Source organism: Microtus oregoni, unplaced genomic scaffold, assembly GCF_018167655.1.
Source record: "Microtus oregoni isolate MIOR12 unplaced genomic scaffold, Mior012 000016F_ref0000370, whole genome shotgun sequence".
Classification (NCBI taxonomy): domain Eukaryota; kingdom Metazoa; phylum Chordata; class Mammalia; order Rodentia; family Cricetidae; genus Microtus; species Microtus oregoni.
In genome coordinates, this window is record NW_024543075.1 from 3,794,502 (window position 1) to 3,809,046 (window position 14,545).

General features: G+C 46.9%; 1 protein-coding gene across 1 annotated transcript in view; it reads left to right on the forward strand.

The window, feature by feature from the left end:
* Deaf1 (DEAF1 transcription factor) overlaps positions 1-14,545 on the forward strand; it is a 31,077-nt gene that overhangs the window by 11,673 nt on the left and 4,859 nt on the right. The window contains exons 8-11 of the mRNA XM_041666874.1: positions 65-193; positions 856-984; positions 5,386-5,633; positions 14,000-14,089. Of these exons, the coding sequence (XP_041522808.1) occupies positions 65-193; positions 856-984; positions 5,386-5,633; positions 14,000-14,089 (596 nt within the window). The remainder of the gene's footprint in view (positions 1-64; positions 194-855; positions 985-5,385; positions 5,634-13,999; positions 14,090-14,545) is intronic.

The window sequence follows — 14,545 nt, forward strand, 5'->3', positions numbered from 1 at the left end:
CAGTGTATGCTTTGGGCCCAGTGCCTGGCCTGGCCGTGAGTAAAATGCCTTTTGCCTTTTCCAGTCACTGTGACACCCTCAGGACAGATCACTACCTCTGGAGCACTAACCTTTGACCGAGCGTCCACTGTAGAGGCCACTGCCGTCATCTCTGAGAGTCCAGCCCAAGGTGATGTCTTTGCAGGAGCCACAGGTAAGTTGTCTTAGTATCTACCGATATGTACCCAACACCTCTGTCGCCTGACTCCTCAGCAGGGGCCTGGAGCAGGGCCAGATCCTGGTGGGAGCCTGGTGGGTTCTGGAGAAATAGCACTGGGATCAGCGCATAGAGATACATAGCATTGGTTGATGCTGCTTTGAGCTGATGCCAGCCCCTAGAAACAATGTGTAGGGTTTTTGTTTTGTTTTTTGTTTTGATTTTTGAGACAGGGTGTCTCTGTAGTTATTGGTGCCTGTCCTGGAACTAGCTCTTGTAGATCAGGCTGGCCTTGAACTCACAGAGATCTGCCTGCCTCTGCCTCCCAAATTCTGGGATTAAAGGCGTGTGCCACCGCTGCCTGGCTATAATATGTAGTTTTAAATATTCTAAGAGTCATGTTAACAAAGTAAATGATAGTATTTTTCGTGATAAATTTTATTTCATCAACCACCCAAATCAAAATGTATCAATTCAAAGTGCTCACTCTGTCGCCTCCCGCGGCCAGTATGTCTTCGTTGAGTATGTAGCTGTAGGCACGTGGAACTAAATCTGCTGTGCCAATAGCAAGGTGCTGAGCTGTCCACCTCTCTCTCAGGAGCTAAATCTGCTGTGCCAATAGCAGGTGCTGAGGCTGTCTACCTCTCTCTCACTAACAGTGCAAGAGGCAGGTGTGCAGCCCCCCTGCAGGGTTGGCCACCCTGAACCCCACTACCCTGGCTATCAGGACAGCTGCCAGATTGCACCGTTTCCAGAAGCTGCATTGCCAACATCACATCCCAAAATTGGTGAGTATAAAAAAATCCATGCGTATGCAGACTGTTGTCCTCAGAATTGTGGTTTTACTTGATTTTTTTTTTTTGGCTTGATTTTTACTCTTTGTAGTACTGTAGTTGGAACCCAGGGTTTCACACATGCTAGGCAAGTGTTCTACCTCTGACCCACCCCAGCTTTAGAATTGCTTCATGGGGCTTGTGCTGGTGTGCTTGTTTTTTCTCTTGAAGTGCTTACTGGGTTAGGTCTGGCAAGGTCCAGGTGTTTGTAAAGAAAGTTTTTTTGGTCCCAACTGTGCTGTTCAGTTACATGTAAGGCTTTTGTTTGTAGCTGGCTACTTCCATAGAGACCGAAATGACCTAATGCTGCTAATGTCATGCTGGAGGGAGGGGGCCGCTTGTTCCCCGCAGCCCGGCTAGCTTACACCCAGAATAATCACATAGAAACTATATTAATTAAATCACTGCTTGGCCCATTAGCTCTAGCTTCTTATTGGCTAACTCTTATATCTTAATTTAGCTCATTTCTATTAATCTGTGCATCACCACGAGGTCATGGCCTACCATCTAAATTTCAACATGTCTATCTCCGGCGGCGGATCCATGGCATCCCCTCGACTCTGCCTTCTTCCTCCCAGAATTCCGTTTAGTTTTCTCCGCCTAGCTCTTTCCCCTACAGCTCTGCTACAGGCCCAAAGCAGTTCCTTTACTAACCAATGAAAACAACACATAGACAGAAGGGCCTCCTACACCAGTGTCAGGTTCACCCTAGCAGAAGTGTGTGAGCAGACCATCTCCTTGCCTTGACAGACCATTGGACTGGACCAAGAAGTATGTGGTGTGAGAGACTGTCTTAGTTAGGGCTTCTATTGCTGTGAAGAAACACCATGACCACGACAACTCTTTTTTTTTTTTTTTTAAATATTTATTTATTTATTATACAATGTTCTGTCTGTATGCCTGCAGGCCAGAAGAGGGCACCAGACCTCATTACAGATGGTTGTGAGCCACCATGTGGTTGCTGGGAATTGAACTCAGGACCTTTGGAAGAGCAGGCAATGCTCTTAACCACTGAGCCATCTCTCCAGCCCGACCACGACAACTCTTACAAGGGAAACCTTTTTTTTTTGTGAGACAGGCTTTCTCTGTGTAGTTTTGAAGCCTATCCTGGAACTCTTTCTGTAGACCAGGCTGTCCTCGAACTCACAGAGATCCGCCTGCTTCTGCATTCCGAGTGCTGGGAGTAAAGGCCTGCACCACCCTGCCGGCTACAAGGGAAACATTTAATGGGGTGGCTCACTTAGAGTTCAGAGGTTTTGTCCATTATTGTCATGGTGGGAGAGCATGGCAGCGTGAAGGCAGCCATACATGATGCTAGAGCTGGGAGTCCTCACCAAAGGAAATAGGAAGTGAGCCGTCTCACTGGGCATGGCTTAAGCATATATGAAACCTCAAAGCCTGCCACCACAGTGACACACTTCCTCCAACAAGACCATACCCACTCTAGCAAGACCACACCACCTAATAGTGCCACTCCCTTTTAAACCATCACAGAGACTGTGTCCCTGTGTCCCTGTAGCTGAGAGCAGAAATGACCCTCTCTGTGTGGGCAGTTTGACCTTGGGTTTTCACTTGGCAGCACGTTTTGGGTAAATTTCTTTGTCAGTATACTTTTTAAAAGTACATACGATGGATAAAATACTACCTGAACCTCCTCCTGCTGATGAGCATTTGTTTTTATAATTGTCATGCTCTCCAGCATGAGAACCAAACTAAAATTCCTTCCCCTCTCTTGTTTGTTTCATTATCTCCCCCACCCCCCAAAGACAGGGTTTCTCTGTGTAGCCCTGGCTGTCCTGGCACTAGTAGGCTCTGACATTGAACTCACGATGTACACCTGCCTCTGCCTCCTGAGTGTTGGGATTAAAGGATGAGGTCACCGGGCGTGTACCTGGCTCACATTATCTTCCCTTTAGTCTGTCTGAACTAGACTCATGCTGACTCCACTTCTTCCAGCGGTTTCAGCCTCCTCCCTTGTCTCTGCTGCACGCTGGACCCTGTCCTGCCCTGAGTGGACTGTGTCCTTTACTGCTTGCTCCATCTTGGCACTCAGCCTGTAGGAGACGACTGATATTTTATAACATTAAAATAATTATTTTGGCTGAGTGGTGGTGGCACATGTCTTTAATCCTGGCACTTGGGGGGCAGAGCCAAGCAGATTTCTATGACTTCGATCCACAGAGGAAGTTCCAGGACAGCCAAGGCTATACAGAAAAACCCTGTCTTGAAAAACAAAACAAAAATTTGAGAATGACATCAAATATTCAAAAAGAAGTTATAAATGCAAAACTTTATCTCCTAAATATTTAAGAGTGGTTGCAGGCTTCACCCAACATGCTTCAGTGTTTTGTTTCCTACACACACACACACACACACACACACACACCGAGAGAGAGAGAGAGAGAGAGAGAGAGAGAGAGAGAGAGAGAGAGAGAGAGAGAAGATGGTATGGTGGCTAGGCTGTGGTGGCCCATACCTTTAGTCCCAGCCCCTGTCTTGAGAAACCAAAAAGAAATAAAAAAGATGATATGAAACTCAAGAATTAAGTAAGTAAGCATTTACTAGCCACCCTTGAGCCAGTGACTAGTGGTCCCCAGTGACTTCCTTCCTGAATGTTGTCCCCTTGTTGGGGGTTAACAACAGCAGTCATGTAGAATAGTGTGATGTTGACTCTTGTGGCATGCGTTGTTGTGGCTTTGTCAATGATGGGATAGGGCTGCTATGTCTTCTGAGCCCTGTCCTCTTGCCGAGGTTAACCGTGACACCTGATTGAGGGTGGGGGACCTCCTGGGAGGTTCCTGAGTCCACAAAGGTCTGCAGTGCCTCATCACACTTTGCACTAGCTTGAACATAGGGCTTCCTGGTTTAATCTGTGGGTCGATTGCTGCTTTTCTGATTTCTGCTCATATGCCCAGAGCCCTGTAGGAGGCAGCAGGAGCCCCATAGTGGCCTCTGTGTTGACCTGCCCCTTATTGAAGGCACTTTCTTACTCTCGGCCTTAACCAGACACTTGAGAGTTTTCTTTTCAGTTCTCCTTTCTTTCTTTCTTTCTTTCTTTCTTTCCTTCCCACCTTCTTTCTTTCTTTTCCTGTGTGTGTGTGTGTGTGTGTGTGTGTGTGTGTGTGTGTGTGTGTTTGCCTATTTGGGAGGTGTCCCTTTTTATTGTTGTTGTTTTGAGATGGGGTCTGGATAGCTCTGACTGGCATGGTCTAGAACTTGCTAGCTTTGAAGTCACAGAGATCCACCTGCCTCTTCTGAGTGCTAGAGTTAAAGACTGCGCCACCATACCTATCATGTGTGTTTTTACACATATTTGTATGGAAGTGTGGACATATGATTCCTTGGTGCACTGTGGTATGTGCTTATGGAGGTCAGAAACCAGCCTTGGGTGTCAGTCCTCACCTCACACAAGGTCTCTTGTTTCTCCACTGCCTGTTCCAGGCTGCCTTGCATTCCAGAGTTCCTGGGATTTGAATTCAGGTCTTTGTGCTTGTGTGCAAGGGCCTTACTTACCGAGCAATCTTACCAGCCGTCATCCCAAGTTGTGCATTCCCCTCACCTTTCAGAAGCCAGTGGTGATGTGGGATTCCCCTCTGCATGCTGTGGGCCTAAGTCACAGTGGCCTGGTATTGTTGAGTGCTGGCTTTGTGGTGACTGTGCCTTATCCAGTTCATGGTGAGCATTGGGAAGAGGCTTTGTGCAGTAGATACAGCATCCCACAGAAGCCCTGCCATGTTGGTGGGTGTTCATGGCTATTTGGATGTGTCCACTCCGATCTACTCAGTAGGGTTTTGCAGCTACACACACACACACACACACACACACACACACACATGTCTATTGTAGACCTTCCTGCAGGGGGAGTTCACGGTGTCTACTGAGTATAAAGTCGCAGTGTGTCCTGGTCCGTTCTGTCTGTGTTGGTGACTTCTCCAGTTGTGAGAATCCTGACTCCCACTGTTCTTAATAACCCCCGTATTGACTGTAGGCCTTGAGAGCTTTCCAGGTGAGCCTTGGTTTTCCCGTATGTGGTACAGGTTGAGTCTCCATTCCCTGTCCTTGGTGTGCTTGTCCTATGGCTTGTTCCCTCCATGTTTCACGGCTACCCCGTCTCTGGGTGTCTTGCCTGTCACTGACCTCTTGTCTGAGCTTCTACTCTAGGTCTCATGTTGGAAGTGCTCAGCCCTTGGGGAAGGTTTTTGGCTGACAACAGACATGTGGGAATGTGAACAAGGAGTAGGGACGGACCTTTTCACCCCTTTCCTTCCCCAGTTCACCACCAGTGTGTCTCCTCACACCTGAGTGTGTCGGGCTTAGGAGCCACTAACCTTTGGTTTGTCCCCTTCCACATTCTAGTCCTGACGTCCCTGCCTGCCTTGGCCGTGCCGCCCTCCACCCCCACCAAAGCTGTCTCTCCCACCGTGGTCAGCGGGCTGGAGATGTCAGAACAGCGGAACTGGCTGTACCTGGAAGAGATGGTCAACTCCTTGCTCAGCACAGCCCAGCAGCTGAAGACGCTGTTTGAACAAGCCAAGCAGGCGAGCTCATGCAGGGAGGCTGCTGTGACGCAGGCGAGAATGCAGGTTGATGCAGAGCGAAAAGAGGTGAGCTCAGACCTATCGCTGTATCCATCATCCTCCCCGGCCCTGGGATAGCATGATTCCTCTGCTGCCCCGCGATGCTCACCGCCCCACTGTCCTGAGAAGGGAGATCTGGAAAATAATGCAAACGAAGGTGGCAGACACTGACAAAACATTTTGGGTAAGATTGGTGTATTGAGCAGGGAAGACATTTTTATATATACCAACCATTATTTTTGAATGAATGGTATTCATATATGTTTCTACATTCAGGCTGTCTTTATGTAGTAAGACATGTCTCATTTTATCTTTGGTGTGGCTCTGATGCCTGAGCACAGTTTCCATCTGCTGTTGCAATGCCCTGCCTCCTGTCAGCCATGGAGGGTGGCGTGATCTTGTGACCACCATGTTTTCTGCAGCTTCCTTGAGTACACGGGCCCAATGCATCCTTAGTATCAGTTTCTCAAAATCAAATGACTGTTAACATTTTCTGTGGGCTTTGGACTTTTGTTTTAATGGGGCAAAATTCAGCCCCAGTAGAGTGCCTGTATCCTAGTACAGGGTCCACGAGCTTTGGCAAACACTACTCTGAGGACGGCCACCACAGTGACTCCCAGTGCCATCCCCTGACCTTCCTACCCTCATAATCGTCCTGATTTCCATTGTCAGAGGTCAGTACCGACCTGTGGAACTCCACACCAGTGCAGGGGCCGAGCTGTGTGCTTCCACTTCCTGTCATTGTTTCTTTTATTCAACAGAGCACTTGTAGGTTTCGAGGTTCGTTTTTCTTCCAGCAGCAACTGCGAAAAAGACTTTCCTTTCCCCATTCAGAGACCTGCTGAAAACCAGTTGATGGCTTGATGTAGGTCAGCTTCCGAACTTAATCTACATCACCTAGAAATATGTGTAATTCTCAAATAGCCAAGGATTTTCTGTATTTCTTATGGCAGTTGGCTGTATTCCAGTGTGGCTCTAGAGAATGTTCTCTGAGATTTTAGCAGTGTTTTAATGTGGGTTTTGAATAGGTTTTGTTTTTGAGACAAAGTCTGTCTATATAGCCCTGGCTGGCCTGGAACTCACAGAGCTACACCTGCTTCTTGCCTCCTGAGTGCTGAGTGCTGGGATTAAAAGTTACACCACCACATCCACCTTGGTGTTTTGAGACAGGGTCTCATGTGCCTAGGCTAGCCTTGAATTTGTTATGTAAATGAGGCTGGCCTCAAACTTGGGATCCTTCTCCCTCTAGCTCCCAAGTACTGGGATTGTAGGTATAAAACAACATGTCTGGTTTGTTTTTGTTTGCTTTGCTTTTTCTAGACAGGGTTTTGTGTGTGTGTGTGTGTGTGTGTGTGTGTGTGTGTGTGTGTGTAGTCCTGGCTGTCCTAGAACTTGCTCTGTAGACCAGGCTGGCCTCGAACTCACTGAGAGATCGGCCTGCCTCTGCCTGCAGGTGCTGGGATCAAAGGTATGCTCCACCCCCACACCTAGCTGTTTGTTTTTTGAGTCAGGATCTTCCTATTTCACCCAGTCTAGCCATCTCATGATCCTCCTGCCTCAGTTTCCTCAGTGCTGGTTTTCAGGACTGTGCTGCCTTGTCCTGCTTAAAATCTCTAGGATCCCTTTGTGCTGCAGTGCCCTGTCTTGGTAAGTGCTGCTCTGAACTTGATGGCTGACCACTGGGTTAGTACCTTCAGTACTCTGCCACGTTATTAGGCCACAATAATTTGGCACTATTTAAGTCTTTAGGCTTTCTTTCAGCCTGAAGAGTCCCCTGGGTACTGCATACATATGGTGAGCATATATACATGAAATTTTTTGTTCATTCGTTTGTTTGTTTATCAAGATAGGATTTCTCTGTGAACAACCTTAGCTGTTCTGGAACTAGCTCTTGTAGACTAAGTTGGCCTCCAACTCACAGAGAACCACCTGCCCCTGCCTCCTGTGTGCTGGGATTAATGTGCACCACCACTGCCTGCTACATACATTAAATTAAAACACTCATACACATAGGATTTTAAAAACATATTAACAAAAAGAACCCATTATCCATCATTTGGCTCAGGTGGCTGGGCTTGTGTGGAACCTAGGGACTTAGGAACAGACCTTGACTGCTGGTTTGTGGCCAGAGTCACATGACTGGTGGGAACAAACCAGATGGAAATAAAGAGCCCCCTCACCACCTGCTCCTGGTCCAGCCCAGCATACTTGATGACAGCTTTGATAAATGTACTGGCCCTAGCAGCCGGTCTCTAAGTTTTTGTGAAGTGCTGGGTTCTAGTTAACTCAAATCCTTTGAGGACTGGCCTTGTTAGCAACTCAGTAGGCATGGACTCATGGTCAGCAACTCAGATGGCTTCCTTTTAACTATAGAAAGTGTGACTTTTCTTGAGAATGGCTGAAACACTAACACCTAAACACAGCAACTAGCATCAAAGTGAGCTTGCATTCACTGAGCCCCTACTCTGAAAACTCAGTCCCATGCCATCAATCCTTCCTTCCTTCCTTCCTTCCTTCCTTTCCTTCTCTTTATGTTTTATGAGACAGGATATCTCTGCGTAGCTTTGGAGCCTATCCTGGAACTCACTCTGTAGACCAGGCTGGTCTTGAACTCATAGAGATCCGCCTGCCTCTGCCTCCCGAGTGCTAGGATTTAAGGTGTGCACCACCACTGCCCTGCTTCATCCAAGTTTTATTTGCTAGTAGTCCTGTTTGCTCCCAGGGCAGGAAGTGGAAGTTCAGAAGGCAAACAGTGCCTGTGTTTGAGTGGAAAGATGATGCTGGGACCCTTTCCACTTGCAGTGGACTAGGATAAGCTGAGAAGCCTCACTGGGGCCTCTTGGGAGAGACTGCAGTGCTAACACAGAGCAACCCTTAGGAGGAGTCCTAAGGCTCCTAGCTGTTGGTTTTTTGAGTCAGGATCTTCCTGTTTCACCTAGTCTAGCCATCTCATGATCCTCCTGCCTCCAGCTTTCACGTTTTATTTGGAGCTTTAGAAGAGAGCAAATTTAGCTTTGCTGAAGCAAGTCATTACAGGATTTTGTGTGTGTGTGTGTGTGTGTGTGTGTGTGTGTAAGTAATTCGATCTGCAGAGACTAAACAGGGCAGAAAAGCTCATGTCCTTGCCTGTCAAGGGCACTGTGTCCAGCAGAAGCCGAGCTGGCTGAGTAGCCGCAGGGTCTTATATCGACCACTGCTTCCAAGAGCCTTTGCCCATGTGCTGTGCAATTCAGAGGGACAAGTACAGGGGTGGCCCCAGTGAAGGCCCCTCTGCTCAGACTGATGAGGAGGGGCTCAGACCCAGTGCAGGAGCATGTGCAGCTCCCAACCTCAAGTTAGACTCAAAGTCATTTGCTGAACTGATGGCAAATACATTATAGAGATTATTCCTTGAGTGATTCAGGTTAGTGATCATTTTATAGGCAGTCTTTTCATCTTATTATAAGTTTGGATTTTTTTTCTGAGAAGTGGCTCAGTTACCTGTGATGTGTAATTTGTATAATTTAGAATTGAGTATGCCTAGAGTACAGGGCTTAGGTACCCATTCCTTCTGAGAGGCCAAGGACTCTCTGCCTGTTGGAAGTTGTTATCCATGTGCTGGGGCCACAGTGCCCTAGAGACAGCCTCATATCTGAGCCTGCTCTTTGGACACAGGCCACGGAGGCAGTCCTATGGCCTCTTTGCTGAAGATCACTGTGGTGATTGTCTGCTGAGGCCCATTCATGGAAAGCCGCTCGCTGGTTCCGAGGCTTCCATAGCATTCTAGGAAGCTCAGAAGGGGCTTCTTCAGGTCACTCTGGCAGCACAGATGGGTGTCGCTGCACCTCTGCTGGCATGGAGGGAGGTTGTGTCTGAAAAAACAGACTGATCTTGGGGTCATCTTTCATTTTTTCAGAAAAGCTGCAGAGTTAGTACCGAGGGTCCCTGTGACCACCGCAGGCTGTCCTCCATGAGCGTGTCAATCATAGCCCCTTCTCCTACCTCCGAACACGGCTGCCAGCTCCACAGTCATTGTCACACATGCTACCCCAGCACAGGGAGGGGAGGGCTGTCCTCCCCAGCTGCAGCTGCGTAGACCTGCTCTCTTGTTCTCTGAAGAGTCTGGCAGGTCATCCACTGCACATGTTCTGGCAGGAAGAACACATTCTGTCTTACCACATCCCTGTATTCAGTGGCAATCCTTGCAGCCTAGGCTGGGGTTTCTGCCATTGTCTGCTCTTCTCTTTCTGCTTTCTGGGTCACTGCTCAAGTTCGATTGGGGCTCTCCCTGACAGGAATCATGAGTAACCAAAGACTCTTCCGACTGGTTTATCTCCCACACTACTGAAATGTCTGGTCACATATTTCTAGCAGGGTCAACGTGCTGATGTCTTTCAATCTCTGGTTGTAGCCAGTTCTGCCTTCTTAGCTTCCACATGTCTGGACCCCTTACCTCCCCGATGTTGCCTTCCCTGACTCTGGTCTTCCAATTCTACACAGCTATGGACTTTTTTGCAGTATTTATTCATTCAGAGTAGAGGCACGGTTTCGAGGCTCGGTTCATTGCTAGAGTCTTAGGGAGCTGACTCAGTACCCAGTCCATGAGTGTTGAAGGAGCTGCGAGCTGCGTTCCTGCCACCTGGCTCCCGGCCGAATGGCTAGCTTATGCCCCAAAATAGCAACACACAAACTGTATTCTTTTAAACACTGCCTGGCCCATTTCTATTAATGTGTGTAGCACCGAGGTGTGCTTCCCATGAAGATTCTAGCCTACGTCCATCCTGGGTTGGAGCTTCATTGCCTCTGCCCCAGAGAGGAGAGCTATCAAGTCTGAGCTCACTTCCTCTTCCTCCCAGCATTCTGTTCTGTTTACTCCGCCTACCTAATTTTCTGTCCTATCAGGGCCAAGGCAGTTTCTTTATTTAACCAATGACCTTCCTTCATCATTTCCCCTTTTTCTGTTTAAACAAAAAGGAAGGAAGGCTTTAACTTTAACATAGCAAAATTACATATAACAAAACAGTTATCAAGCAAGAATTACAGTTACATTATTTACATCTATTTTATCTTTATCATAACTAAGGAAAACTATAACTATCTATTCTTCAACTCCATCAAAGACTCCAGAAGGATATAATGTTACCTAAGTAAATGAGAAGTAAACAACTTACAAAACTCTAGAAATCACAGAGACATCTTGCTGCCTGGACAGTCACCCAAAGTTCCTCTGTACCGTTGGGGCATCCATCTTCAGCCTACAGGTCCATAGTTTCCAGCAGACATTTCAATGAAGCAGGAAATTTCAAAGGCAGTTCAGACATTATCTGCTGTGTCCTGCAGAATGTCTCGCAGACTCTTTCATGAATCAGGAACCCCGAAAGATCATCTCACCTTTAGGCAAGTTCAGTAGTCCTCTCTCTGCGGGTTCTCTGTGTCCAGTTTATGCAATAGTCCAGGCGAGAGCAGTTTCTTGCCCAAATGGCTATCAAACTCCATAAGGTGCCTCTTCGATGCCCATCTTCTTGAAGTAGATTGGTGCTGCCAGGAGCAGACGTGTCTCATTGTCATGAAAACCCTAAGTTATTAAAACGTTAATGTCATATTCTGTAGTCTTTGAAAGATATTAAGAATGCCTATCTGAAATATATCTATGCACATCTAGAAAATCTAACTAACATAACTACAAGCTTGACTATTATCAATGATTATCCATTAACATCCTATATACATTACATTTTTAAATGAACTACACAATCACAATACCTTAATCAAGATCAGAAATACACACACACACATATATAATAAAATTGACCTTAAATTTAAATCACTAAATCAAAATCCATATCAATGCAAATTATTCATACCTCTATCATATCCCCCTTTAAATGTAAAAGAACATTTATAAATAATATTTGGGAATATGGGTGCAGTTATTTCTCTCCAAACTGCTTCCTTCTGAATGGGGGCACTGTTATTTAGGTCTTTTATGGGAAAACCTGTCTGCCAGGTTCATCTCAGTAGGCACTTGAGTGAAGTAAATTTTTTTTTTTGTTTTTTTTTTTTTTGTTTTTCGAGACAGGGTTTCTCTGTAGCTTTGGTGACCGTCCCGGAACTAGCTCTTGTAGACCAGGCTGGCCTCGAACTCCCAGAGATCCGCCTGCCTCTGCCTCCCGAGGACTGGGATTAAAGGCGTGCACCACCACCGCCCGGCGTGAAGTAATTTTTTGAGGGTGTTCACAGGAACCTTTCAGGAGGGCGTGGTCCATCATACCATATTGGGATAGAAACAATCCACAGGGTCTCATCCTCTATGAAAACAAAAGAAGAATCTCTTTTCCAAAGTATCATATCCTTAGATCCAAATTCAGAAGTCAAGGTATTTTCAAAATATCTATGTTGGATTAGTTCAGCAGCATTTATAAACAAAACTGTTGCTCTTTCCTCAGCATTCAAACAATTTAAAGAGAGCATAATAGCATACATTCTGGTTCCACTTGGCAGCCCATATAATGAAATGTCTCTCTGTACTTAGCTCCTTCACAGTCAAAAATTTTAAAGAAAACACAATGTACATAATCCAGACTCTCTGTGAATTTTCCATTTTTACGTGGCTTATTTTTACTCTATCACTTTATTCTGTCTCTTTAAAGACTTTACCCTTTTTTTTTAAGGACATTAACTGTATTCTTTATATTCTTTTTCTTCTCTCTCCCAAGCCTACGTACATTTATCCAAATGCTCCATTCAAAAGCTCTGTCTCCTGCAGGAGCCAGGCAGAGATCACAATGGTGGCACAGCCCAGAAAGCCAGCATTTTAAAACAGCCAGTTTTTTCCTGCTGCTGAGTCAGGAAAATTTCTTTGCAGCAAATTTGTTTGCACCCACAAACAGCCAAAAGCTGTGTTAAACTCTCTCTCCCTTTTTTTTAAAGCCCTCTCAGGTTTTTAAGTGGATTTAGTCCATCACGTTGGGTGCCACTCTGTTGTATTAGGAGCTGCGTTCCCGCCCAGCTCCGCACGGCTAGCTTTACCCGAAATAATTACACGGAAACTATATTCTTTTAAACACTGCCTGGCCCATTTCTATTAATGTGTGTAGCACCGAGGTGCGCTTACCCGGAAGATTATAGCCTACGTCCATCCTGGGTCAGAGCTTCATCGCCTCTGCCCCAGAGAGGAGAGCTATCGAGTCTGAGCTCACTTCTTCTTCCTCCCAGCATTCTGTTCTGTTTACTCCGCCTACCTAATTTTCTGTCCTATCAGGGCCAAGGCAGTTTCTTTATTTAACCAATGACTTTCCTCCATCACATGAATTCTAAAGGGAATGAGGTAGCTAATGTTTCACAGGTGGGAAGATGGTGATCACAGCGAAGAGCACAGAAGAAAGCTGAAACTCAAAACAAGAGCCTACAAGTAATTGTTGTGTTTCCAGCATACCCACAAAAACAGTGGTCGAGCAGACCTGAGTAGCATTGCGAGCCCAGCAGTCACATCTGTATATTGTGTATATTGGTCACAGCAGGCTGCTGCCCGTTGCCCTACTAGCATGGGTCCCTTCAGCCAATGTGACCCAGCAGTGCACACAGACGTTCTTCCCAGCCCTGTAGCCGAGTCTCCGGTTTTCTGGTTTGGAAAGGGGTTGTTGATAGCCAGCTTGCAGTTGCCGAGTGCCATACATAATCAGTCATTGAGAGTTGTGTTCAGCACCTCAGTTTATTAACTGTCCCCCTCTAACATAGCTTTAAAAAAATACACGATGCTGGGCAGTGGTGACACATCTTTAATCCCACCACTCGGGAGGCAGAGGCATGCAGATCTCTGTCTGTTCAAGAGTAGCCTGGTCTATAGAACAAATTCCAGGACAGCTAAGGCTGAGAAACCCTGTCTCAAGAAACCAAACAAAAAAAGGAAAGAAAAGAAATACGTGAAATGTTGGACAATTAGTGCTGTTTCAGTGAAATGACCCTGAACAGCAGTATGGGGAAAGGAAGCCTTGATCACTACTTGGGACCCTAAGACCCAAACTCCATACCAGAGTTAATACGCCTGAGAGGGCCCAGAGACCCTGGTGTACCCAATGCCTGCTCCGCTGCCTGTTTGCAGGCTGGGTCCTCAAGCACTCAGGAAGTGTGCCCGAGGGTTGAGAACTTTCCCCAAATTGGGTTTTCATATCCACACGGCTGAAAGGAAATCTCCTTGGAGTTAGACACTGATACATGGTCTGATACCTGGACTCTGATGTTCTGATGCTTGACACAGGGCAAACTCAGACAAAGGGAGAGGCCAGCTCCGTACAACTGAATGACGCAGGGGTGGACATGGTCCAGAAGGGCGTGTCTAGTGTCTCTTAGTCATGGGAGCTGCCATGGAGGCCAGCACCCGCCGAGACGCTGACTCTTGTTTGTCCTTCTTGCAGCAGTCCTGTGTCAACTGTGGCCGGGAGGCCATGAGTGAGTGTACCGGATGCCACAAGGTGAACTACTGCTCCACATTCTGCCAGCGCAAGGTAGTGTGCCTGCTTACACGCCTGCATTGCCTCAGCCTTTCCTCTGCTCTGCTGTGCTGTAAGGCCTGGACAGGTGGACTCACTCCAGGTCCCTAAGGGCCAGAATTCTGGCTTCAGGGTTGTTGTCTGTTTAGAGTGTCTAGGGCAGTGGGTGCCTGGAGCTACCTGCTGGATTCTCTGAAGAAGACAAAGTCTCTTCAGAATCCCCCAACACCCTCCTTCACCCACCCATATACCTTGTTGGGTCTGGGACTATCCCTTCCCCTTTCTTCAGGCTCCAGATGGGTCTGTGAGGGGAGAAGGCACATGTGCATCTGTGTGCCCGTAGTTAGACCTGCTCACTGGTAGGGACTCCGTGTTCTCAGGGCCTCTCACCATGTCCTAGTTCAGCAGGCCTCAGAGCACTGTGAGAATCTTTGTTTATGTGATTTAACCACTGGCTCTGGGAACATTAAA